Source organism: Gordionus sp. m RMFG-2023, chromosome 3, assembly GCF_954871325.1.
Source record: "Gordionus sp. m RMFG-2023 chromosome 3, tfGorSpeb1-WG-v2, whole genome shotgun sequence".
Lineage (NCBI taxonomy): Eukaryota > Metazoa > Nematomorpha > Gordioida > Chordodea > Parachordodidae > Gordionus > Gordionus sp. m RMFG-2023.
In genome coordinates, this window is record NC_088777.1 from 50,224,875 (window position 1) to 50,250,066 (window position 25,192).

Consider the following 25,192-nt stretch of genomic DNA (forward strand, 5'->3'; position numbering starts at 1 on the left):
AACCATTTATGCGCCTCTTAACTTGCAGGCTTGTGGGGGGGGGGGGGGCTAAATGAATAGGAAATAAATTTTTATATACCTGCTTTGCACTCCTGCGCCACCTGAAGTTCTAAAATATTCATTTGCTCCCTCATATTCTTTAGGGCTCGACTATTTCGATCCGATTTTCTGCGATAGAAAACGAATATGGAAAGCGTCAGGCCGGTTAAGGAGAGAACCGCCATTACTATAGCCGCTAAGCCCCATCCACTGATGGGTCGGTTGAAATTGGCAGGCCCGGCTTGAAGATCGTTATATTTCAGGTAACCCACGTCAGAGATCAAGTTTTTGCGGGCTCCGACAGTTACCTACGTGGAGGGATAAAAAAAAATTAAGTTTGTTTTCAAGGACATAATCGTATTTTAGACCTCCTTTCTACTATACAATCCATCATTCAACCTAATAATTCATCTAATATACTTTATATGAGAATTTACTCACTTCAATCATGTCAGACGCCATTTAATCGTTAAAAAACATCAAAGGGCATTAAATAAATACTTTTCCCCCCTTCAAATTCACTTGAAATGGAGGGAGGATTATGAAGAATAAAAAAAATGTTAAAATTATAAGAGGTTACATTAACCATAAAAATAGAATCTTCTTATCAACTTTACCAACTCACCCTGATCAAAAAGGTATCCGTAGGACCATGATCCGTTTTAACCCGGTTTTCGATGCCTCCGTTACCGGAAAGAAGGGAACTTTCGCTGGCGCGTCTGGAGCGGTATATGAACTCACGAACCAAAGCGGGGGAAGGTGGTTGACAGGTAAGCGAACTCGAGTTCATCGAGACTATTCGGCAAAGCATACTGGCAGATACCGGACCGGTTTTAGTTTCGGATAAAGCCTAACACGCAAATACATTTATATTACAAATTTCCCTGTCATTTGTATTTTACTCGAAATCATGGTAATCACATTTTTGCGGTAACTTTGTAGAGGTGTTGGTGAGAGTTTATAAAACCAATTTTTTCAAATTTTAATAAATAATAAAAAGGTAGTATACACTTGATGCTCATGCTATAATTTTAAGTGTATGTTTTAACAAAAAAAATTTATTTACACAATTAGAATTAGAATATTTGAGATAGTGCGAACAAATTGAGCGTTTGAAACGCCAATAATGCCTTTCAAATGGCCTAGTGCAAATTGGTGAAATTACCCTTTGAGCGTTAGCTGCCATTTAAAAAAAACGCAAACAGGTTTGCTATTTGATTACTTGTTTTTTATTCTTCGTTTTGTAACATTATGTAAAAATGTTAATATAAATAACTTACTTATAATCCTAAAAAAAAAGGAATATTTAGAAAATTAAAGAAATAAGAATGCAGACGATAATATAATTTTCAAAGACAAATCACGTGTTTTTAGAACTTATTTACAATTTTGATCGACGGATATTAATAAAAAGATAACCTCAATTGAAACATGGGACGCGTCACGCTCAATTTGGGCGCACTATAACATAACTTGATTAATATTCTCAAATTTTTTTTATTAATAATTTACTGGTCGTAAACATAAGTTCCAACTTTAAAAAAAATAAAATAATAATATATTCCTTATATATAAGAATAAAATTACGATATTCCATATTAACTATATAAATAACTGCTTCATAAAACACAATTAATATTTAACAGTTATAAAAAATATAAGATTCGGAAAATAATAAAACCGGTATCCGATCCGAAACTGGTATTAATTGAATAGCAAAATCCGGAGTTTTGCAGGCCTCGGGGTAGCAACTTATGTCGGCCATGATGGTAATAGAAAACGCGTTTTCAGTTGGCAGAGATGACAAGGCGGCAACAGCCTCGTCCGAATATTTCACGAGTTGATTGGGAACGGCTAGTAAATCGAATCTAGGATCAGGATAAATTCCGTACCCAGTTTCGAGGCCGGATTTGCCGGATAATTTTGTCGGGTTTTCCGGATAGTACAGGGCGTTGTCGAAGACCAGAGAGAATGGCACGGGTATAGGTTGAACCATCGATGTATCAGAAGCCAGCACCTGTTATATTTTTTCAAATTAGCACATTTATGAATGTTTCTCAAATATGATCTCTTAATTATTCATCTAAAATATCTTCACTCAAATTTGAGCGATAGTTTTGCAAGTTTTTAAACGTATTTATAATACGTTTATATAATTACTATGGTAAATATATATTATAATATGCAATTTTAGAAAGAAAGATGGCCAATAAGAGTTCTTATTGGTGGCCTTTTATATTTTTTCTTTTGGCAAGATACGAAAATTTATGTCTTTCGTATAAAATTTATTCTAATTTTAATAATTCACAATTTAGAAAAAGAAGAGTTTATGAAGATTATTATGACATCATATTTAGCGACAATAAATACCCGTGGAGCCAGGCATGTCATGAGGATGTCGGAACGAATAACGCAAGACTCTGTCAGATTAATGTACGGGTTACTAAGTGTTATCATAAAGAGCGCTTCTTGGATATTGTTAAAGCGAGCCCCTTCGACGGTAATGGTGGTTCCACCACTGTTTTTTTTAGAAAAAAGGAATTAAGAATTATTTAGGTATTTTAAATGACAATTTAAGCCATCTTTGGGATATTATATTACGATTATAAATTGTACCTCAAAATGCCGGCAGGTGATGTAACGGAGTCCAACTTAGGGTTTTCCACGTATTCAAACATCAAGGGCTTCCCATTTTCATTTCCGAATCTACTTCGCTCATTTCCGGAGTCAGGATTTTCTTTAATCGCGTCAAAATAGTGAGCCTCCTTGAAGTTTCCATCGACGCCGAAGAGAACCGGGCCGGAACTTGATTTATTTGTAATTTGTGGATTTAAAAAAAATGTATTTCAAATTGATGACACTCGCTCTTTATATTTAAAAAAAAATTTCTCGTCGTATCTAGAGGAGGAATATCTCCACTTTCTCGTATGATAGAAGTGCCTAAATACAATCCTTATCTTTTCAAAGCCGACAAATAAACCTCGATTCGCCATCTTTAATTCCGTTCTTGTCGCTTCCTATTTGATCTCCAATTTGTTGGGAAAATGGCAAGGAGAGGCACACTGCCTCGACCTCTGTTCTGGATATTACTACGCAGGCCTTGCCGGCTAGACGCGCGTGTGCCGTATTCCCCGCATCAAGATGGCGTCCGATTAGGCGCACTCTTGTTCGTCCAGCTTTGGTGGCCCGGGATGGATAAATATCAGTCACGGCGAAGTTCTGGATAGGAGGTATAAAAATAGTAGATAAATAAGATAACCTATTTTGCGTTTTTTTCAAATTTTTTTTAAAAAAAATTTGCGTTAAAAGGCAAAATAGTGTGTTTTACAAACTTTTGGTCAAATGGCCACTTCAATAACAACGAAGCAGTATTTAAAAAAATAAAACGTGAAACTCCTGTTCAATATGCAAATCACTATTACATTAATTATGTAACAATTTCAAATAATTTAATCACCCCTTTGTCATGCAAGGGATACACCGTCTCGATACCTTGAACGCGCAGAGGCTGCTTATCAGAATTCTAACAAGTACCACCCTTTCCACCCGTATATTTTATAAATGTCGTTTTTTTCACGGCACATAAATATCGTAACCCCGACAAAAACTTTAAAATGAAAGATGCCATTCCAACACTCTCGAATTAATATAAATAATATAAGCAACAGTTGAATCAACCCAATATCAGCCTCTTCCAGTCTCCATATGGCTCAGGATTAGAGTTGCATCTATTTAACAGCGTCATCTTATAATTAGAATGAGTCCGAAGTAAAAAACAAAATATGCTGACAAAAACAGTTCAACTTATTCCATTAGACGCCAATATTCTTCTCGGTTTGGTGATGAATTAGTCAATCATGTGACAAATGTAACGATATCTTCCTACACCCCCCCCCCTCAAATAAGAAATTACAATTGCCATGCTATCTACTAGTATTGAATCCCTTATATATATTTCTATAAAAATAATCAGATTTTTGGGATTGGAACCCTCTTTTAAAAATGGAAGAGAATTGTAATCTTAGAAATATAGAAGAACCGATTAACAAACGCGCGAGTAATATTATTTGAGTCTTGGTGTGATTCACTTAAGAGGATTTATTTATTGTTTGAATTTTTTTTTTGAAAGCTAGAATAATTAAAACCGGATTAAATTTAAAAAGTGCAAAAATTTCTAATATAATTTGTGTTTAAAAAGAATTATTTGTAAAGGTTACATGAATTTAAAATATATTAAAAAAACTTACCACAAACTTAAAATCCGCTTTACTAACTGCCGGATATCTACCGACTCGAAATCGAACGGGTCCCGAGGTTTCGTTTCCGCTCCGTTCCAATACGCATGTGACGCGACGAGTGGGGAGGAAAGAGGAAAGCACGGGTATACAAGCTACCCCAGCCACAGTTATTCCTTGCGTGAAGTGTGCAAGGGACCGGGGAAGGTTAAGGCCATTTATAGTTAGTTCAGTACCCCCTTCCATGGGTGCGCTTGATGGCGAGAACTAGAATTGAAAGAAGGGAATATATAATGGACAGATGAATGTTATCGAATATATAAAGTATCAGGTGCACACCCTTTAATTAGGCTCAGTATAAAAAAAAGTGATAAAGGTGCACCCTAATAACCCCCTTAAAGTAGTTATCCATAACAAAATAAATTATTAATACAGATATTATAATTGGGCCCGGGCAAGTGTCATTGACTCTATCGAGTGACGTGAGAGTAGACGATCTTTCCTCACAAATGTCTTTCAAGCTGCACACTTCCATGAGTGCACCAATGCACCATGAACATCTAAGATTGGCTGGCAAAAGGGAACAAGCGCCACAGTCACCTGCCAATGAGGAGCAATTATACACGTCGATACTATTGGCTAATTTCGGGAGAGAGCTCTCATTGTTCGAATATGACACGGTTGAAAGGGGGTCTGGCCAATAAGGACCATCCAGAAGACGTGCATGAGCGGTACCGCCCCAGGATACGGCCAATCGCAGCGAGGAAGTAGTATCGCTTGTTACTTGTGCACTGGCTGAACAGGTGATCTATAAATAATTTATTAAATACGAAATTTTAATCGATTTTTAGTAATTTTAATTGTTCTTTCCCCTCTCCTATCTCTATTTCCGATATCAATTAAATTAAAATACTATACAAACTTGTTCATAACCAGGCGGATTATTAGTGAACACTGCGGTGGCATAGAATGTTCGCCCAGTGCGCGTAGCGATGAAATGACAAGCCAAATCTGTCATAAACGGCTGAAGACTAAAGGCACGCATGCGTAGGCTAAAAGGGCGTGAGGCGTGAACTTTGAATGAACGCTCGTAATCGCGACCATCTTGATAGTATTATATTTAATTACTTATTATCTTCGATTTCAACATAAATTGCAATGACATATCCTAATATTTATCTTACAATCAAGTCTAGGATAAAAAAAACAAAAAATTCTCAGCTCTATCGTTAATAGATTGTGAATATCATCTAATTGTTACATTTTTATTATTTTTATAATTTTAATCAGTTACAATGTTATCCATTTTACAGATATAATTGGGGTTTATGTATTTTAATTATATAGATGAAACGACAAAGGACAAATATGTAATTATAAGCTTATTAAATTGTTATCATACATGACATATGTTATTAGACCTGCGCTAGGTTCCTTAGTGATGACCAAATGGTCACTTCCCTCTACGGCGAAATCGGAATAATCTTCAAAGGCGTCGATTGACTGTTCGTCCTCCATGATTTCAAGTCTGGGGCAGAAGGAACTTCCGGCCCTTGACGTGGCACCTTTGCCCTGATAATAATGTAAAAGGTTATCATATATTTATTAGCAGATATATGAAACCCTTCTAAATAATCAAATTTAGAATAATTACTAAGACTGAGGAACAAATATGATTAACTTTCTTTTTAGATATCTAACAAAAAAAAGGTATTTACAGAACCAAGCACTGTATGAATTTAGTTCAGACCAAAAATTACCGCAAGTCCGTTTACAAGGAAATCATTCCGACAATCCCCACCAGCGTCGTGCGTGCAAGCGTTCTTTTCAACGCACCAATGACATGCGAATCGCGGCGATGAGACGCAACCACTACAAGAGGTCAACGCACCGCAGTTGTACGCTATGATGGAAGTTTCCGTTATGGGATTGACGTCATCATCACCTACGGATATTTAGAGAAAAAAATTATGATCGTGAAGGTTCAAAATGTAAATTATTTTTTTCCAATTTATACCTAAAATGGCGACCGTCACGATATAGAAGTGGCGGCCCTCAGCATTAGCTGGTAACAAGGGAGTGCGGCACCCCAATGTCTGGCCCGATTCGACCCCCGTAGGCAATGGTAGCGATTTTGCCTTAGCCCGTATGTTAAATCCGTCAGACGTAAATAAGCAATGGTAGACGAGCGATAAAGGTCGAGGAAAGTAATTAAGCACTAAACGTATCTATAAGAGTGGGATGGCAGGTGATTAGTAATAAAATTTGAGTGAAATAAAATATAAGACTTTTTTTATTTACCGAATAATTTCATAATTAAAAATAATCGCTGACAAATAAGAATAATATAATATAAGTTGGGATTTAGAAAAAGATTTATAATCAAATGTAATATTAGTAATTCTTTTTAAAAAATCTTATATTCTTCGTGTCCAAAGTCCAAACTAAAATCTGAATAAAGAAAAAATAATTAATAACGTTTCTCCTAGTGGTGGATTGTATCTGGTCGGGTTCTATCCACGTAACCTCGCTGCAACGGCCAGTGTCGAAAGGCAGCCAATCAGCTTCGGACGAAGGGTTTGGTGAATCTAAATGCTGCCGCGAAGCCGGGTCCAAATTAAAATGAGGAGCGGATTGGCAAGCCGTTTTGTTTTTGCATCTTAATTTAAAAAAATTCAGAATTCATCAATATTATATTATTTAATGAAACAATTGGAAAAAATGCATGCCAGGATTCGATCATTTCTTGCATTACATTATTATCTTGTGGCACATTCATGATATATTTATTTTGAAGAGTACAAGAATTACATTATTATCTTGTGGCACATTCATGATATATTTATTTTGAAGAGTACAAGAATCAGAAATTTAATTTAAAACTGCTAAAAAACGTAAAAAAAACAAAACCTTTTGTCCAAGTGACACCAACCGCAATACGGATTTTTGGCGCCCAGACAACTCTTGCAATTCGTATAGGCTTCGCAATTGTCGATACTGATTTGGTAAATCTGCGGGGGAAAAAAAATATAAACATTTTAAAAAAATAAAATTTTATTAGTTGGAATGAGTTAGAGACTCCCCCCCCCTCTCTTATCTTAATAAATTGGGCAAAATATGGTTGGAGCTATGAAGAAAAAGATCATTCACGTAAAATCACGTGACTTACTTGACCCACAATTTTACCTTATACGCAATTCTAGAATGCGGTACTAATTAATATCTCTTGTCTCAATAAAAATAATTATCCCTGAATATTTAAAAATGAAATAAACGAAACCGGAAACGAATATATTGTTGACCACTTTACATAGTCGGCAACCAACTCGTTCGTCTTAGTCTTTTTTAAGAAAAGACGACTGTCAATCATTTTTTTAAAATTTTTTTTTATATATAATGCCAAAAATACCTTTTGACGACGTTAATGAAAAATAACGAGTACACGTGAAATTATGAGTCAACCCTTAAATATTCAAAGAATGTTTCTATGTTCCGAATATTATATATTTTTTTAATGTTATTAATAAGATTTTTTTAAACATTTTTATTGGTAATGTAGGGTAAATGATTGACATTTAAATCAGATGGGAGAGATTTCGGGAAAGCGAAAAAATTCCCGTTTCCGGTTATAAAAAAAGAAGATTGCTTCAAATCGCCAATCATTTTTTTTTAAATTGGCGAAAGTCAAAATAATAGGAAATAGGCATTCAAAAAATATTATTTTAAAGAAAAAAAATGGTGAGAAATGTGTTTTGGCCTCTACACACTAAACCGTATAAAAAGATGGTCTTCTTGTCTAACGTCACGTGATCCTATAAATGGCGCTGGCTAGATGAATCTATTTCCTATATAGGATTTCCAAAGAAATGTTCTTTATATCCCTGCCATTTCAATCGCATAGGAATAAAAGAATTCAAGTTATTTAAGGGAGTTCTTTTTTCTTTATTTCTTTCTCATTCATTTATTCATTCTATCTTTCTTTATTTCTTTCATTCATTCTTTCTTACTAGGCTGGCCAGTAGCCTAAATTTATATTTTATAAAAAAAATTGATGCCTAAGACAATTCCTGGTATCACATAGTTTATGGATAATTTTTGTACTTATTTTTTTAAGAAGGTAAATTTTAAGGGCGATTCATCAGATGTTATAAAAGGTACAAAAAAATTCTTAAGACAACTTCAAAAATTTAGGTGTATCTTAAGATTCCGTCTTAGTCGCATTTTCTTTAGCTAAGCATATCACATAAATCATAGTAACCTTATCGGGAGTGACCGCGTAAAGCGTGGTACTAGTGCGGTCCATGAGAATAGGATCCAAGATGGGCAAAAAATTGTCGGAAACACGTAAAACAGAGTAAAGATAGGCAGATGTGGTAGAAGCGAGCCAGAGACTAAATAACCTTCCATCGGAGGTTGACAGGTATACTACCTATGTTATATTGTGCATATAATATTTTTTTAATAAAAATTCTATAACTAATTGTTTTTATTAAGGTACCGTGTATCCGTAAACGTTAGAAGTAACTATGGAAGTAACGCGCAGTCTATTTTCGACAGTGTTCCAATTCAGCAAATGAGATTTCAACGAGGAGTCGGGACAGTCGAGCGTCAGCGCGTGACTAGTGACGTATTGTTTGGAAGCTGTTTGGTTCTGGTATAGCGTATCAAAAACGAAATAATAATTTCAAGTAGAGTGATAAACACAACCCAGACTTATTTGTTGGGGATAGTGCGTCCCCAAAGAGACTATAATATTGTTTAGGAATTACGTCGTCTCCGCACCCTAAAAGCGCTAACTTTGAACGGGATGCGCGCCAACAAAAGAAAATATGTGTGACGTCTAATTCTTAAAAAAAAGTATAAACAAGAGCTTTGCAGGAACCTGCTCAGTTCTGATCAAATTTGGATAGGTGAGACTTGGTAAAACAATTTATAGGGCTCTTAGATTATTTTGTTTTGATAATGCTTTTTAATATATTTTTTTCAATTAAAAACACCCAATTTTTATCTTCCCTCTGAGGACTCGTTTATATTAAGCGAAATACCGCTAAATCGTTCTAGCGATTCTCTCAATTTATCGCTGAAAAATAGCATAGCTGTACAATTCCACTGTTTACCTTGTAAATCGTGCATCGCTTCGCTTAAGCGATATCGCGCTTACTATAAACGAAGCCTAACGCTTATTTTCCCGCACCCCACCCGCTTCCACCCCTGCGTTTCTTGAAAAAAAAAATTGTAATTTTTCCTCATGCTTTCAGCATTAGGATGAGACATTTCCTAACATAGGAGTTCGAATTAGATTCAAATCTTTGAAGAAGAAGAAAAAAATAATATCAGTTTATAGAAACAAAATTTGTTACATTTTAATAGCCCGATTATTGACTAAAGAGATTTTTTTAAAAAAAATTACGTTAAGGTAAAAAAATATGACATTTTTTTAAAAAATAATTATTTTATTATCAGTCTAATCGACTTCTTCAAACAGAAACAAGCTATAAAATAAATTGTCATCTCTGTATTCCCCTTTCTTCACTCCAATTTGACTTGTAATTTATTATGCGAAAAATATCTAACGGGGTTAAAAAGGACCCGGACCAAAATGGACCAAGCGATGCAGGGGCGTGTGGAATGAGCCGAGATTTTAAGTAGGAATTACGCGTCTAATCGAGGGATCAAATTAGGCGGTATGGAATGTCGTTAAAAATAAAGGAACATTTATTACCTATAATTAAAGATGAGTAAAATTTGAATAAATTTTAAAAAATGTGAGACTAATAAATTTAATATTATGACTTACAATGATGACGCGCCTATTAAAATTGGGTAAAATCTTTTGATAAAATAAATTTTTTTTATTAGGTAATTCTTAATATAATAAGACTAGATAATTTATCTAAAATTCTTTTATTTTATTTTCCTTGGTGATTCAAATGGTTTCTTCTTTTTAAATAATTATGGGGATCGGTTTAATGGTGACATGTCGTAAAAGACGATTATTTTGAAAGTATGTCTTCCATTTTCTTTTTTTTCACGTGATCTTAGATTTGGTAAGAAGAAAAAAATTGCAAATGGCTTTGGGGCAGGTATATTTTATAGATTTTAACTAACCCAATAATTTGCAAAATAAAATCCAGGATTTGAAACAGGAAATATCGCAACTTGGATAAATTTAAAAACCGGATATTGAACCCCTTTCAATTTTATTAAAAAAATGGAGCCGAGGCGGCGACATCGAGAACACGCAAGGCAAAAACGCGCCTTTTTTAAGATTTAATGCAATATGCCGATTCAACAAATTCCGCAAGCTTTGTGAGACCCAAAAATCCAGAAATTAATGAGTCAAGATTTTTTTTTGGTGTTACTAAATATTAATAACATCTTATGCGTGAAAAAAAATATTTCTTTTTTCTATCTTAATGATAAAATTTCGCGTTATATTTTACATGTTAATTACATAAATCTAACATCTACTTAAAACCATCTCTTATAGCCCACCCTAAATTCTCGTCTGCTTTCTAATTAGATTATCTGAAAAAAACATCGCTTTCGTCACTCTAGACCCTCAAATTCATCTAAGACTAGTATTAGGGCATATCTCTCAACCTTTAGGGTCAGGGGTACTCTTAGTGAGATCCCTATTTAAGCGTATCGAGTATTCGTTACGCTTATTTTCGAAGGGTGGGTAGAGAGTAGATTGAATTTTGTTTAAAAAAAATTAGGTTTGGACATCAATGACATTTTAATATTTATCTTGATTGACAATTATCTCGTTAAAATATATTTCAAAGGGGTCATTGAAATAAGGAAACGACAAGCCATTCTGGTTTTTATAAAAATTTATTCATTGGAAATCAAAATGGCGTGTCACCATCTGATTTGTAATGATGCCCATTTATAATGAATGAGTAGTCGGTGGTAATATTATATGTCCTTGGTTTGGACGTCGCCTAAACTAATATAGTGGGTTTCTACGTTAAGAGTCAAATATATTGGTAATTTATTAATTTTAAATAAGGAGTAATTTAAGAAGCTAATATTAGGATATATTTATCACCCTTTGGGGTTAGGAGTACTCTTAGTTCTTCTAAGAGTTGAGACAGCTGATTTGTTAATAGTAATATAGGTTATATATATATAATAGTTTATATAGCATGTCAAACCGTGGCAGAGATGGTAGATTCGTGAGCCCTGGTTATCTCGCTAAGTAAATAAATGCAAATCACAGGGCCGTCCGTCGCCTGATAATCGCTCGTCCGATTTGTGTTTTCGCTATGGGCAAAAGTAGCGATTAAAATCTCCGGTCGGTTGTCTCCTACCGACCTGTAGGCTGCAGTTACCGTTCCGGTTTCATATACCGGATAAATGGATTCCGTTTTGATTATCTTTTTCCGACATTCAAGTCCGATCTCGGAGTAATGTAAATTGGGGCCTGTGATGCGTATGCCAGCAATTAATGATTCCTTAATAGAAGAGACGGATGTGGTACGTGTGGCGATGAGGTATGCTTGCTGGGGTGTGGAGTAACCGGAAACAAAATTCGTGAAGGTATCACTTCCCTCTTTAGGGTTAACCGGGAGAGCTGATTGGCCAGTTAATGGACGGTAAGCAAAGTGGAAGAGCCGATGGGGAGGCGCTAAGGCGTAGTTGGCCAGGTAATGGGTTTTCCCTGAGGTTGTGCTCCCTTTTGAATCGATTTGGGGATAGGTGAAGCATCCAATAACTAGGTAATGGGGCGGTGCCAGGAGTGCCACGACCCCATTGGATTCTCCATCCCTATTCCATAACCTACCCGGACCTAAATTATTGCGAGAGGAAGTAACGGGAACTTTTCCGGGGAACACGGTACTCGGGTAAACGTGTGCCTGGTCGTTATAGATACGCACGTGTGAAGCGGAAAGAGTGATTGAATCTCGTACGGCGCATGCGCCCAAGTATGAGGTTCTACAGTCTATTAAGAATTTGCGCGTCGAGTCGTAAAGTAACGCCTGACTGTATGAGGGATCGGCATGCGATGAGTGCGGACGTTGACATTCTGAGAGATTTGAACTTTTTTTGAGATGAGAAAAAATATTTGTTCATTTTTAATGAGCTAATTTATATATAATTTTTTGCTCCATCTTATTTCGAGATAATTTAATGATTTTTTTTAAAAAAACAAACAAATAAATCATGATAAAAAAATTGACTCCTACCATAAAACTATAAAGACAAACATTATTTTTTTCTTTTCATGATTTTAAAATAAAAAAATTGTAAACAATCTAATTTTTTAAAAATAATATTTTCGCTTTCTTCCTTTATTTCATTCTTTCTTCCATTCTTTCTTTCTATCTTTATTTCACTTCAAGATATTTAAATGGATGTAAATCATTTATAAATCATAATATCATCTTTTTTCAGGTTACTTATAGAGGAGATGGGGGTCACCTGAAATGGGAGAGTAGAATAATATGAATGACTAATTAGTCTACTCTACACCATTGAGATATAATAATACCTAGACTGACGATGCATTTATAATAATGCATTTGGAAGCGTCGTTGAATGCAAAATCAGCTGGACCCGCCATTTTGGTAATCCATATAGTAAATATTGTTATGTTAAAATCTATTGTTAAATTGACAACTTGCTTCCTTATTATCTCGATGATCAAACAATTCTTTAATAAAGCTTGCGTCCGACATAGGAATAAATTGGCCATTCGTTTAAAATTTTTTAACAATGATATGGGTAATAAAATGGCGTCCCAAGGTGTTTTCATCGATGTAGACTTTTAATGAATGTGTCGTCAGTCTAGGTATTATTATATGTCATTGGTCTATAGCTAAACTTTATTGTAAATATAATAGCCACCATTTTGAAATCGGGTAAAAAGAAATGACGGACAAAAAGTGTATGGTCATTTACCAAAGAAATCCGGCCAATCATAGTGATCAAATAAAAGCAAATTCGATTTCCTGAACTTTACCAAAGATTGATTAATTAAGGATGTGTTTTAAAAAGAACAAAAAAAATATAAGCTATAACAAGATGGCAGAAATTTAATTACGTAGATTTTGTATATGCATTTCTCAGTTCGCTCCTCACTAAAAATTTAAATTTTTCAAAAAAGACATATCTTTCTAGTTTTCTAGGAAAATTTCCTCATATTTTCGAGCTTGAGCAAAAAATTTATACGCTCGCAAAAAAAAACGTTAAATAAAGATGCGAGTCATTGAAGAGTATTTTAGGGTCTCTTCATCAATTTTCATAAATAAATTATACTAAATAGTTTTTACTCATTGGCGGGTTCCGAAGATGGGGCCAATAGATTTTCGCGTCGCAACAAGGTGATGTCGGGTAGAGCGTTCGAGCATATGGCCCTATTATTATGAGGGTTTAGACCGGTTCGCAGGATAACTAGAGGTTCGAGCTTTCCCGAGAGTCTAAACAGGTGATTGACGGAGGCCAGATAGATGTCACCTTTATCGATTGATTGAATATATTTATATATGGTATATTAAATAGAGGTTAAATAGATATGCATTAAACTGAATCGCGAACCAGGTTCAAAATTGTGTCCAGAGAGCTTATAAAATAAAATTAGGACACTATCGTGAAAAATCATTGGACACTCATTCTAGATGACAGTTATAATTAAAAATTAAATGAAGATACGTTTGCCCCCTCCCAAAAAAAAATTTCCCGCCCTTTTTAAGGTCCTAATATAGATTACACTGCGCTTGCTTAGAGTTGTCGGGTAAAAAAATAATCTTCTTAATTATCGTTATAATATATAATCTGAGATAGGGACCTAAAATAATTATTGTTATTTTTTTTCAAAATATAGATCATTCTTTAAAATATTTTTCATAAATATACCCGATTAAAATTTTTAAGCGAAAGCTGTGTTGAGCCCTATTGGCTCATGTTTATCTGATCAAAATGTTTAAAATCAATCAATATAATATTTAGTAATATTTTAAGTAAAGGTAACGCGTTCCTTTTTTCAATGTAAGAGTAACGCGTTTTGAAGGAACGTTTACTGCACTAGCAATTAGTATGCTAGTTTTTTTTAGAGTAACTAATAATTAGTATGCTAATTACTTAAGTAATAATTAGAAGATAAATTTATTTTTAAAAAAAAATGACTAATTGCATTTATTAATTAATTTATGTGAACAGGATATCGAAATATTCTTTTTTTAAATCAGATTTGTACCTTACGTGGACCTATCAGATGAGTAGGTCTGATTGGACCTTAATTTTAGCATTAATTTATGTTTTCGTCTGCTTTTATAAATATTCACTTCCCTGAGGAAAATAAAAAGTATACCATTAATTTGTTTTCGTCTGCTTTTATAAATATTCTTTTTCCGAAGAAAATAAAAAGTACACCATTTTATTTTTACATTTTGCTTTTAGCGTTTACAATTTTTCCGCCTTCGAAAATCTTATCCCTTCTTTGTTCCAATTATTTTTCTTTTATTTATTATTAAAGATCTAATAAGTTGAATAAATTAAATAAAGGAATGGTAATTTATTCTTGGAGACGTTTATATACGCGTGAACACGTGGTCGAGACATGACAAATTTTAATAATTGTTTTTAAAAGGATTAATTTTTTGTGTCTTCTTATTTTTTGATATTTCAATTTATTATCATTATTTTAACCCAACCCCCCCCCCCTCCCCACCTAAATTCTAAGTATGCATTACATATATCGAGAAAAAAATGAATTGAATCTTTAAGTGACAAGATAGATAGCTGTCATTGTTGATATTCCATCTTTAACACATTGTTTTTTGCTACTTAATATAATTTACGTATTTTTTTTTAAAAAACAATAGTTTTTTTTATGTTCTTATAATAATGTAATTTTTAAGTATGGTAAATGTTTTTGTATTGTTAAAAATAACTAAAACATTTTACAAGAGGAGAAATATAGGGGAAATTGGGAATAGGAAATTATTCAATTATAAATACAATATGTAATAATAACCATATTCGTGAATCGTAACTATTGTTTTTTAAAGAAGAAATATCAACCAATGAAATGTCGATTTATAAGCTTCAACTCAACCCGCACCATTGTAGGTTATGCTTATTCAAAAATAAATGCGATTAAAAATAAATAGTAAATTGTTAATTTTATTCGTATACGAATAAGTTTATTTTGTTTTTTTAAATATTAATAAAATTGAACAATTTTTTTATTTATTTAGTGGAATACTTTGTTAAACATTTTGAAAACTTTTTCAATGATTTATATCAGAAACCTGCAGGCCAGGCCCTAATTTTTAAATATACCCGGGCCGGGCCGTATATTTTAAAACCAAATATTTGAAATCGCCATTATAAACTAAAAATCATTTTAAAAAAATCCCCAGTTTTCAGACAATTTTTTCATAAACATTTAAACTTAATATAATTTATATTTCGATTTTCCATATATTTTTTTTATACAAATTGTAAATGACTCAAAGGTTAACAGCAAAATTGTCTATAATTCATAAGATAGGTATTCAAAACATGGATAGAAAAATATTTCTGGTAAAATCCGATTCTTAAATTTATTAAAACGAGCTCAAAAAAACTATTTAAAGTTGTAAAAATTAACACATTGCCGGAAAAAAACACAATGAAGCTAACATATTACAATACTACTGGATTGGCAAATAATTCAATTAAAAGTGTGGCGTTACGGCTGACTCCTATGTATGGACATTTTTGATTAATGAATCGCTAATTTACACTAATACATATATATATATACATCATCGGTATTACCTTTTCTTTTTAAATTTTCTCACAATTATTCTAAGGGGAAAAAAATTTGGAGGTATAGATTTGAACTCATGCTGAGTTTACTGAAGTTACATGCGCACGAGGGGGGGGCATAATAAAAGGCATCAAAAAACTACAACCAATTGGAACTATTTATTAATTAGCTATATTAATAATCTGTTTACCCGTTAAGACAAATTTTATAAATCTTTGTATAGTCTAGAATAAGAAAAGTGCCTATAAATCAATCTCTTTTTATATTCTGGTAAAGCTTAATTTTTCCGTCCGAAAAAAAAAATTGATTGATTTATTACTTATATTATACAAGGATTTTGACCTAAAGAGGTGAAAGGGAATATGTATAAGAATGTCGCTTGATAAAAATTGTGTAAAAATATAAATAAATAATTAAAACATACATGATTTATTAAATATTTTATTTATATTATGTAATACGAATAAATGCAGCAAGGGCAGGTGGTGTGTGACTGACCATATAACGGAAGATAAAATTTATAATCATGTATGTATAATAAGGTAATAAATAACACAAAAAAAAAAACCTTTACAAATGTTAGCAGCCACTACACAAATAAAGTAATTCAATTTTCTTTTTCAAAATCGTTAATATTAATATCGGTTTGAAACTGGAACAGGATAAAATTTGAAAACCGGAAAAATTAGGATCGGAACTCATTTTAAAATTTTCGGGAACCGAAAATGCGTGGAGGAAGGAGTATATATCTAATTTTATATACAATCGCGATTACAAATTTTTTTTGTCATTGTTTATTAACAGCTGTTTTGAAAGGGGAATACCTTTAAAAAACAATTTCGCATTTTAAAAAAAAATATTGGGAATTTGACGTTTCATTTCCGTAACCAACTTTCTTGAACTGAACGAGGGTAGGGCACGGTTAAAAGGGTGGATAGATATGAGGTAGGGGGGGGTTAATAAATGGCCATATACGGTCGCGCGAAATGCACAATCGTTAGCAGGAGTTTTTACTTAAAAATATATGATCGCCATTTCAACTGATATATATATAACGTGACAAGTTGACCTGTCTTGTGTCTGACAGATAGTAATTATTTGTCTGGAACCTTTAAATAAAGATACACTATTAACTTACTTTTAGCTAAAGTACTTGCTAAAACGCCAGAGACAAATTTTTTATAACCCAACCCGACCCGTATCCGAAAATATTTTTTAAAATATTCTCAATATATTTTAAAATATTCTCGACCCGGAAATTAATCACATATTCCCTAATCCAAAAAAAAAAATCCGACAACAAAATCAAGATTTTTAAATAAAAAAAAATATTAACCATAAAATTTATTGAAATAATCAAAACAAAAATGAACAAAATTGATAACGCTTCAAAGAATAAAGATAGGGGTAACTCTTAACGCACGGTTATTAAAACCGTTATAAAACGCGAAACCGATTATACCGACAAGCTCGATTTTTAATAACGGCTCACCCAATAAGCGCGGATATTTTGTTCTCGTAGATTGGGCAGAAAGGTTTGGACATTTATTAACGAAATCTCGAGGCTTACGTATTATTACTCTGGCTAAAATCTTAATTTAAAGATTGGCTAAATCGAACCGTTTAACGGCGCTAGTATCTGACCTCGTTTTTTCAGTTTTGTTTAATATTTTTGAATGAGTAAGTTTTATTTTTTATTAAGATTTTCACAATTTTTCAAACCACCATGTTAAGAAGGTTTTTTTTTCTAATGATAAATATTTTATTTCGATTTTAAAAAAGTTTACAATTTTACAATTAATGTCTAAAACAAATTTATTATTTAATGTACTGTATATTATAATCAATATAAAAATAATAATTAAAAGAAGGGGAATGGTCGGCAGGGCTTAATGACCCATGTATGGATATGCAGTTGGAACGACAGATTTCGATTAATCTTTGTCGAAGGTAGAAGCCTAAAAGTTATTATTGCTTTATAATATGTCGACGTGTGGCTAGTTAAATATCTAAAAATTAAAAAATCAATAATTAAACTCTAAATTACTTTTTTTTTACCGACATAAATTTAGAAATTCATTTTTATATGTTTTTTTTCCGGCCAATATGTTTATTTATTTTCAACTTTTAAATCATTTATTTTGATTACGTTTTTTTTAAATATATTTTTAAAAATTCAAATTTTTCTGGAAATATATTTTCCAGCATGTTTCGAATACCTATCTTATAGTGCGCACAAGTTGAGCGTTTCAAACATGGCGTTGCAAGCGCCAATAATGCATTTCAAATGGCCTCGTGCAAATTGGTAAAATTATCGTTTGGCGTTAGCAACCATTTAAAATTTTCATGACATATTCAATTTTGAATCAGGTGATGAGAATCTTCTACTAATCTCAGTGATCATAATTCTGATGAAGGATAATGATGGAAAGTAGCTGAGTTAGTAGTATACATCTGAATTGGAATGTAAATGGAAGGATGATTGTATAAGTTTTGTGTTGATTAATTATTGGTATATTCTGTAGGACAGATATATGAAGTTTGGCTGATTTTAAAAAATAGGAGTTTTGTGAATTTGAAATTCGTAAAAGTATTTTTGGAAGCTGAATGATAAATAATAATAAAAAATGATGTTACGTTGTTATGACTAACAATTACAGGTTTATTTGATATGGTTTTGTTGATTGTAATGTTGTTAAAAAGCCTGATTTGAAGTCCATTTTTAAAAATGGCCCGATTAAGATTAACCAAAATAACATTATGTAAGCCCGGATATTGTGCTAATAGATGGCAGAAAGGTTCAGAACTCTTTAGCAACACTAGTTTGATGGGAAATATATTTGACACTGTTAGAGTAATTTGTTGATGAAGGAGAGATGAGAAGGAAGAAGGTACGAATATATATTACACGTAGTGAGAATGAATAAAAATATGTTAAATGTAAATTATTTTATTATCGTGACCATGTAAAAATTTATATTAAATTTTGTGTGTGAATATTTTTACATTAAGATGACATAGATTTTTAATTTTTTTTAAAAGATGAAAAAAAATATGATTTTTTTAAATAAAATATATTTTTTTTAAAAAGAGAAAAAAGAGAAGAGATGATATTAGTAGAATGAGAAGAGAAGAAGGAGAGAAGTAAGAGAAGAGTTTTAGAGAGAAGAGAAGAGAAGAGAAGAGAAGAGAAGAGAAGAAGAGAAGAGAAGAGAAGAGAAGAGAAGAGAAGAGAAGAGAAGAGAAGAGAGAGAAGAAGAGAAGAGAGAGAAGAGAAGAGAAGAGAAGAGAAGAGAAGAGAAGAGAAGAGAAGAAGAAGAGAAGAAAAATACATAATGGTTTGTATGATGTCAATGTCAATCAATAAAACATTCGCGTATTGGATATATATAGAGGCATTTATTCCTATCCATTGTTAATTTTCAACTATTGCAAGCGCTATTATATTACCATCATTGATATGGTGACATTATACTATTGACTTATATTGAATAAATATATTAAAAAATATATGATTGACTAAATATTTATATTTACCATCACGATACTAACGGTTTGTTATATGAACCCCGGGGGTTAAATTTTTAAAGCATTTTGTTTTCCTTAATGTTTCATTATTAATTTGGGGAAAGAGGCAACCTTTTATCCTTAAAGCATTTAATAATTTTATTTCGCCTTCCTTAAAAAATAGTATTATTCCTCAATCTGTTTTTTTTCTCTTTTATTCCTATAAAAAAAAATAGCAGGATCAGCCGAATAAAAGCAATTATATCGCTGACCGGGTAACAACGGAGGGCTCTAATACCTTTCTACTCGAATACCGTATAAAATAGTAACGCTTCAATATAACCCTCCGCCTTCCTCGAATTTTAGCGGGATTATCGATGACGCTCCGAAGACCCGAAACAGCCGCGGCGCTTTATGAACGTAATCTCCCTATCCCTAACTAAGCCGATTTAGTCATGATCTTACAAAAAGAGAAAAAGGTCGTGGAAATAAGGAGCAAAGGCCAACAAAATGTATTTTAAATACATAAAGCAGATTGCTTTCGAAGATAACGTAATTAATAATAACATTTTCCCCGAGTTATGGATAGGAATAAAAAAGAAATAAATATTTTATATTTAATTTTAATGGAAAATAACGTGAAAAATTTTTTTTAACGTGCAAATGAATGAAAAGCCGTTATTTTTTAATATTACCACAGGATACCGATAATAGCCATATTTATATTACAATTTCCCATAAAAACGATATTTGAAAGGCAATTATTATGTAATAATTATCGCTAAATTATATTTTAAAAAAAAGGTTTATTTCTTTCTTGTATTATTAATATTTGTTCGTATAGCACTGCGCAACCATAGATAACGAAACTATAATGGCCATCAAAAATATCTTTTCAGTTCAAAACTGCCTATATCTTTAAAGAATGCAAATAGATTAAAAACTAGCAGCCCATTAAAGCCTGGACAATTTTGGCAGACAAGATATATTACAAAAAAAAATGAAAATAAGCATTATCGTATGTGTTTTTTGTTTGTTTTGTTGCTGTGATTTAAGACGCCATTTATAGGATCCAATCGGTAAATTTAATAACAGCGGCCGCTAAAAGTTTCAATATAACCCTCCCCCTTCTCAAATTTTCATGGGGGTCATCGACGACACTCCGGACACCAGAAACAGCAACTAATCAATCTTATTTTTGGCAGACAAATATTACAACCAAAAACGAAAAATGATCATTATCTTATAACATGTGTTTTTGTTTGTTTGTAGCTGTGATGGTTATAATCCATGGCCGGACCCAAACCTCGGCAAAAAAATATTTAAATTACCTCGTTATCTTCCTTAATTAAAAAAGGGAATATTCTATTCTTGGAGAGTAAAACAAAGCCCAAAATTTCTCATTTAAAAAAAATAATTGGGTCGGATCTTAAAGATGGTGTCCAATGACTCAAGAGCACCAAGTGACGTTTGTTAAATGGCTAGATTTAACCAATTTTTTAAAAAACTGCCAAAATTTTAATATTGCATAAACTTCGAGATTTAGCTGATAGATTCGGGCACGGGCAATCTTTATTTTTTTGGCTAAAACCCCGAAAGCGCGAATTCGAGGCGAAGATCGAAAAATGAATTCAAAAATCATTATATTTTATATCATATTTTGTATACTTTCCCGGCGATTTCGCGCTAATTGTGAATGCAGGATCAGCCCAGCCCGTTTTGTTAAATCGAGCCGTTATAGAATTAAATGGAGAGTTTTTTTATGATCTTAGAAATTTTTACAAACGTTATTTTTCGCTTTTTTTTTTAAAAAAAATTAAATATTATTATGTTTTCTTCTAAAAAATTTATAAAAAAAAATAATCTTTAATTTGTCATTGTTGCTAAAAAAAAAGAAAAATGGAAGCACGTTTTATTATTATGTGTAATAAATAAAAATAAAATGAAAATAGGAAAAATTTTAAATGTTTTTATATCGTTTAAAAATTAATTGTATAAGAAGCAGTCCAAGCTAGCTTTCTTAGTCCCTTTAAAAATGTAAGAGGGGTTTCGACATTTTGATCGTATCGAAATCAGCTGATATCAAAAGTATCGCTTCTCTCGCAACGTTAAAAATAGTAGCACTTTACATTAATATTAATACGTTTGAAAAAGCGCTGTGACTAAAAAATGAGATATAGGACGTTATGTGTCTAGGAAAAAATTGGCAAAACAATATACTTTTTCATCCAAATTTGGCTGACAAAATATATTCATGCATCGAAATAGTGTGTAAGTTATAAATATCCATACTTTCTATCCTTCCTCCATTTCTTTCTGCGTTCCTTTATATATAAATTCTATACCCCCATTTGAGCGTGTGTGGAGTCAGGCGGATAAAATGAAATAATCTTTGTTTTTCAAATAATTAACGGTTTCAAATGAGCGGATAGTTTAGGAAAATTAAATTATTTGGAAACAGGGTAAGAATAAATTGCGCAATGACATATAAAACTACCTAGACTGCATTCATTAAAAGTGTACATCAAATGAAAACAGCTGGGGACTCCATTTTGATTACCCATATCATTATTCGAGAAGCCAACATTCCGATGTCTGAAGCAAACTTTATTAAAGAATTGCCTGATCATCGAGATGACAAGGAAGCAAGTTATCAATTTAATAGTAGTCTTTAAGTGAGAATAATTACTATATGGGTTACCAAAATGGCGGGTCCAGCTGATTTGCATTCAAGGACGCTTTCAACTGCATTATTACGAATGCATCGTCAGTTGAAATTGTGGGAATCGTTGGCTGAAACCCGATGGTCATATTTCTGAAATGGCAAATAAATAAATTGATATAGGGGAACCACAGGGGGATTTATCAATATTAATTTTATTTTAACACTTTATTAAAATATCGATTAAATAAATTTATTTTTATCAATTATTAATCTGGTCTGGATAAAAACACAACAAAGTTATAAATAAAATGAATGAAAGAAAGAAAGAAAGAAAGAAAGATTAAAAAATGAGATGGTACATATATAAATATATTATGTATAACAGTTTTTTACCTTTCCGTAAACTTACTGGGTGGGAAGCTCATAGCATTTAAAAAAAGAAATAATAATTATATTATTGTTTATTATTTCTTAAATTTAAAGGTAAGAGGGAAGGTGCGAAAATAAAAAAATGATGGAAAAAAAAATAACGATCATAAATTTAATAATTGCAAAAAGTAAATTGCGTGATAATTTATTAGGAGAAGAGAGAAAAAAAAGAGCAAATTGATACTTAACAAAAAAAAACGTGTGGGGCAAGAAAGATACTATATAAAAATATGACAAAAAGACATTTTGACAAAATAAAATATAATACAGCTGATAAAAATGGCAAAAATTTCGAAAGTCGCGAATCCCAACGCCACAGATTTAAAATCTAATTGATCCAAAAAATTTTCATATTTTATCAAAATTGTCGTATCCCTTCCTATTAAGGGAAATCCTGATCACTTAAGATCTACACGCCGGCTCGGTGTAAAAATCTCGTTCGCCGATATCCGATAAGTTTTGATTTGATAAAATTGGCATTCCTTCATTAAAAAACTTAAAGGTCCGGTTTGAGTGGCGTGCTGATCTCTAATTCCGAATACCGGCATTTATAAAATAGACATCAAATATTCAGCATTAATTCTTCATAGCACAGGTAGAAACACTATGCAGAGTTCAGTCATTTAAATTCTTTCTATATTTTTGTCTAGATCTTTTAGTAGATTCGTATAATTAAATTTTGATTTTTTTTTATGGTAGTTCATGAATGAGATCATTTTTTGCTTTCCCGTAAAAAAAAATAATATCTAAATATATTTTTTTAAATCTACACATTTAAATTACAATCTTTATTTAATTAAATAATTAATCAATTATTACATCGAATCAATAATACATTTTCTAGAAGATTATCATTTATATTAGTCCCTTATGGTGTTAGTCAATGATATATAATAATACCTAAGCTGACGATGTATTCGTAATAATGCATTTGAAAGCGTCGTTGAATGCAAATCAGCTGGACCCGCCATTTTGGTAACCCATATAGTAATTATTCTCAAGTTAAAAACTACCTTGCTTCCTTATTATCTCGATGATCAGGCAATTCTTTAAAAAAGTTTGCGTCAGACAATAGGAATAAATTGGCCTCTCGTTTAAATTTTTTAAATAATGATATGGATAATCAAAATGGCGTTCCCAGCTGTTTTCATTGATGTACACTTTTAATAATACACCGTCAGTCTAGGTATTATTATATGTCATTGGTTGTTAGTATAAATATATAAGAAATTTTTATGTTTTTTTAGGAACGTTCGCCGGGAAGGTTACGGAATACATTTTCCGATTACGTTCCATGTCCCTGATTATAAGCGTTTTTTGAACCTGTGGTCTGCGTAGACCCCATCTGGTCATCCGCGTAACCTTTTTATTTCATCTATTTATCGAATTAAAACATAAATAAACACTTTATATATATATATATATTATATATATCATTTTTTTTTTAAATTTAAAATTTTGATTTTACCGGATATATATTATATCACGTTTGGAATACCAACCCTATAAATTTAAGTCAAATTCGCTATGAACTTCTGAATGGGGAGAAAGAAAGAAAGAAAGAAAGAAAGAAAGAAAGAAAGAAAGAAAGAAAGAAAGAAAGAAAGAAAGAAAGAAAGAAAGAAAGAAAGAAAGAAAGAAAGAAAGAAAGAAAGAAAGAAAGAAAGAAAGAAAGAAAGAAAGAAAGAAAGAAAGAAAGAAAGAAAGAAAGAAAGAAAGAAAGAAAGAAAGAAAGAAAGAAAGAAAGAAAGAAAGAAAGAAAGAAAGAAAGAAAGAAAGAAAGAAAGAAAGAAAGAAAGAAAGAAAGAAAGAAAGAAAGAAAGAAAGAAAGAAAGAAAGAAAGAGAGAGAGAAGAAATACATTTTTTTTATATACAAATAATAAATGACTCAAAGGTTAACGGCAAAAATTATCTTACAATTCATTAAGATTGATATTCTAAACGTGCTAGAATACATTTCCGGTAACATCCGATTCTTAAATTTAAAAATAAAAACGCGCTCAAAAAATGATTTAAAGTTGAAAAAAATAACGCATTGCAAAAAAAAATGCTTTGACGCTAACATATATATATATACTAAATCGCACGCACACTAATCAGCATCCAAGACAAAATATCCGTTTTTTTTTAACCAATTGAAGGCTGGTAATCTGATTCTATTCTATTTTAAGTTTTTCTTCTTATTATCTGCCTCACCCTTTTTTCCTGGAGAATATAAAAAAATATATAATTATTTCTTTTCTTTAGATAACGTTTTTTTTTAATCTTTATAATTGGAAAAAGAAGGAAGAAAATTTACAGGTCATAATACATAGTACGATATTGGGACGAAAATATAATTTGGTTTTTTTTAAAGGCAATTTTAAAAAATAAAATTAAAAAAATTAAAAGATTAAATAGAAAAACGTGCTAGAATGTTTCATTCGTTTATTTTTTATAAAAATGTTTGTACTCTTTTTTAAAATTCTTATCTTAATAGGTTCGTCTAGTAGTATTATAAGTATTAGTAATGAATAATCAAATGACAAAAAATAAAACTCTCGAAAAAAAAAACA

At 31.9% G+C, this 25,192-nt stretch overlaps 1 protein-coding gene across 1 annotated transcript in view; it reads right to left on the bottom strand.

Moving 5' to 3' along the window:
* Positions 1-25,192, bottom strand: part of LOC135927377 (plexin-A1-like) — a 49,767-nt gene that overhangs the window by 14,486 nt on the left and 10,089 nt on the right. Inside the window, exons 2-19 of the mRNA XM_065463345.1 lie at positions 13,553-13,736; positions 11,435-12,320; positions 8,773-8,925; positions 8,533-8,703; positions 7,185-7,285; positions 6,753-6,933; positions 6,292-6,502; positions 6,035-6,219; positions 5,696-5,846; positions 5,197-5,378; positions 4,708-5,082; positions 4,287-4,541; positions 3,020-3,258; positions 2,656-2,844; positions 2,410-2,557; positions 1,721-2,056; positions 665-889; positions 80-347 (exon numbers count right to left, since the gene is read on the bottom strand). Of these exons, the coding sequence (XP_065319417.1) occupies positions 80-347; positions 665-889; positions 1,721-2,056; positions 2,410-2,557; positions 2,656-2,844; positions 3,020-3,258; positions 4,287-4,541; positions 4,708-5,082; positions 5,197-5,378; positions 5,696-5,846; positions 6,035-6,219; positions 6,292-6,502; positions 6,753-6,933; positions 7,185-7,285; positions 8,533-8,703; positions 8,773-8,925; positions 11,435-12,320; positions 13,553-13,736 (4,440 nt within the window). The remainder of the gene's footprint in view (positions 1-79; positions 348-664; positions 890-1,720; positions 2,057-2,409; positions 2,558-2,655; positions 2,845-3,019; positions 3,259-4,286; positions 4,542-4,707; positions 5,083-5,196; positions 5,379-5,695; positions 5,847-6,034; positions 6,220-6,291; positions 6,503-6,752; positions 6,934-7,184; positions 7,286-8,532; positions 8,704-8,772; positions 8,926-11,434; positions 12,321-13,552; positions 13,737-25,192) is intronic.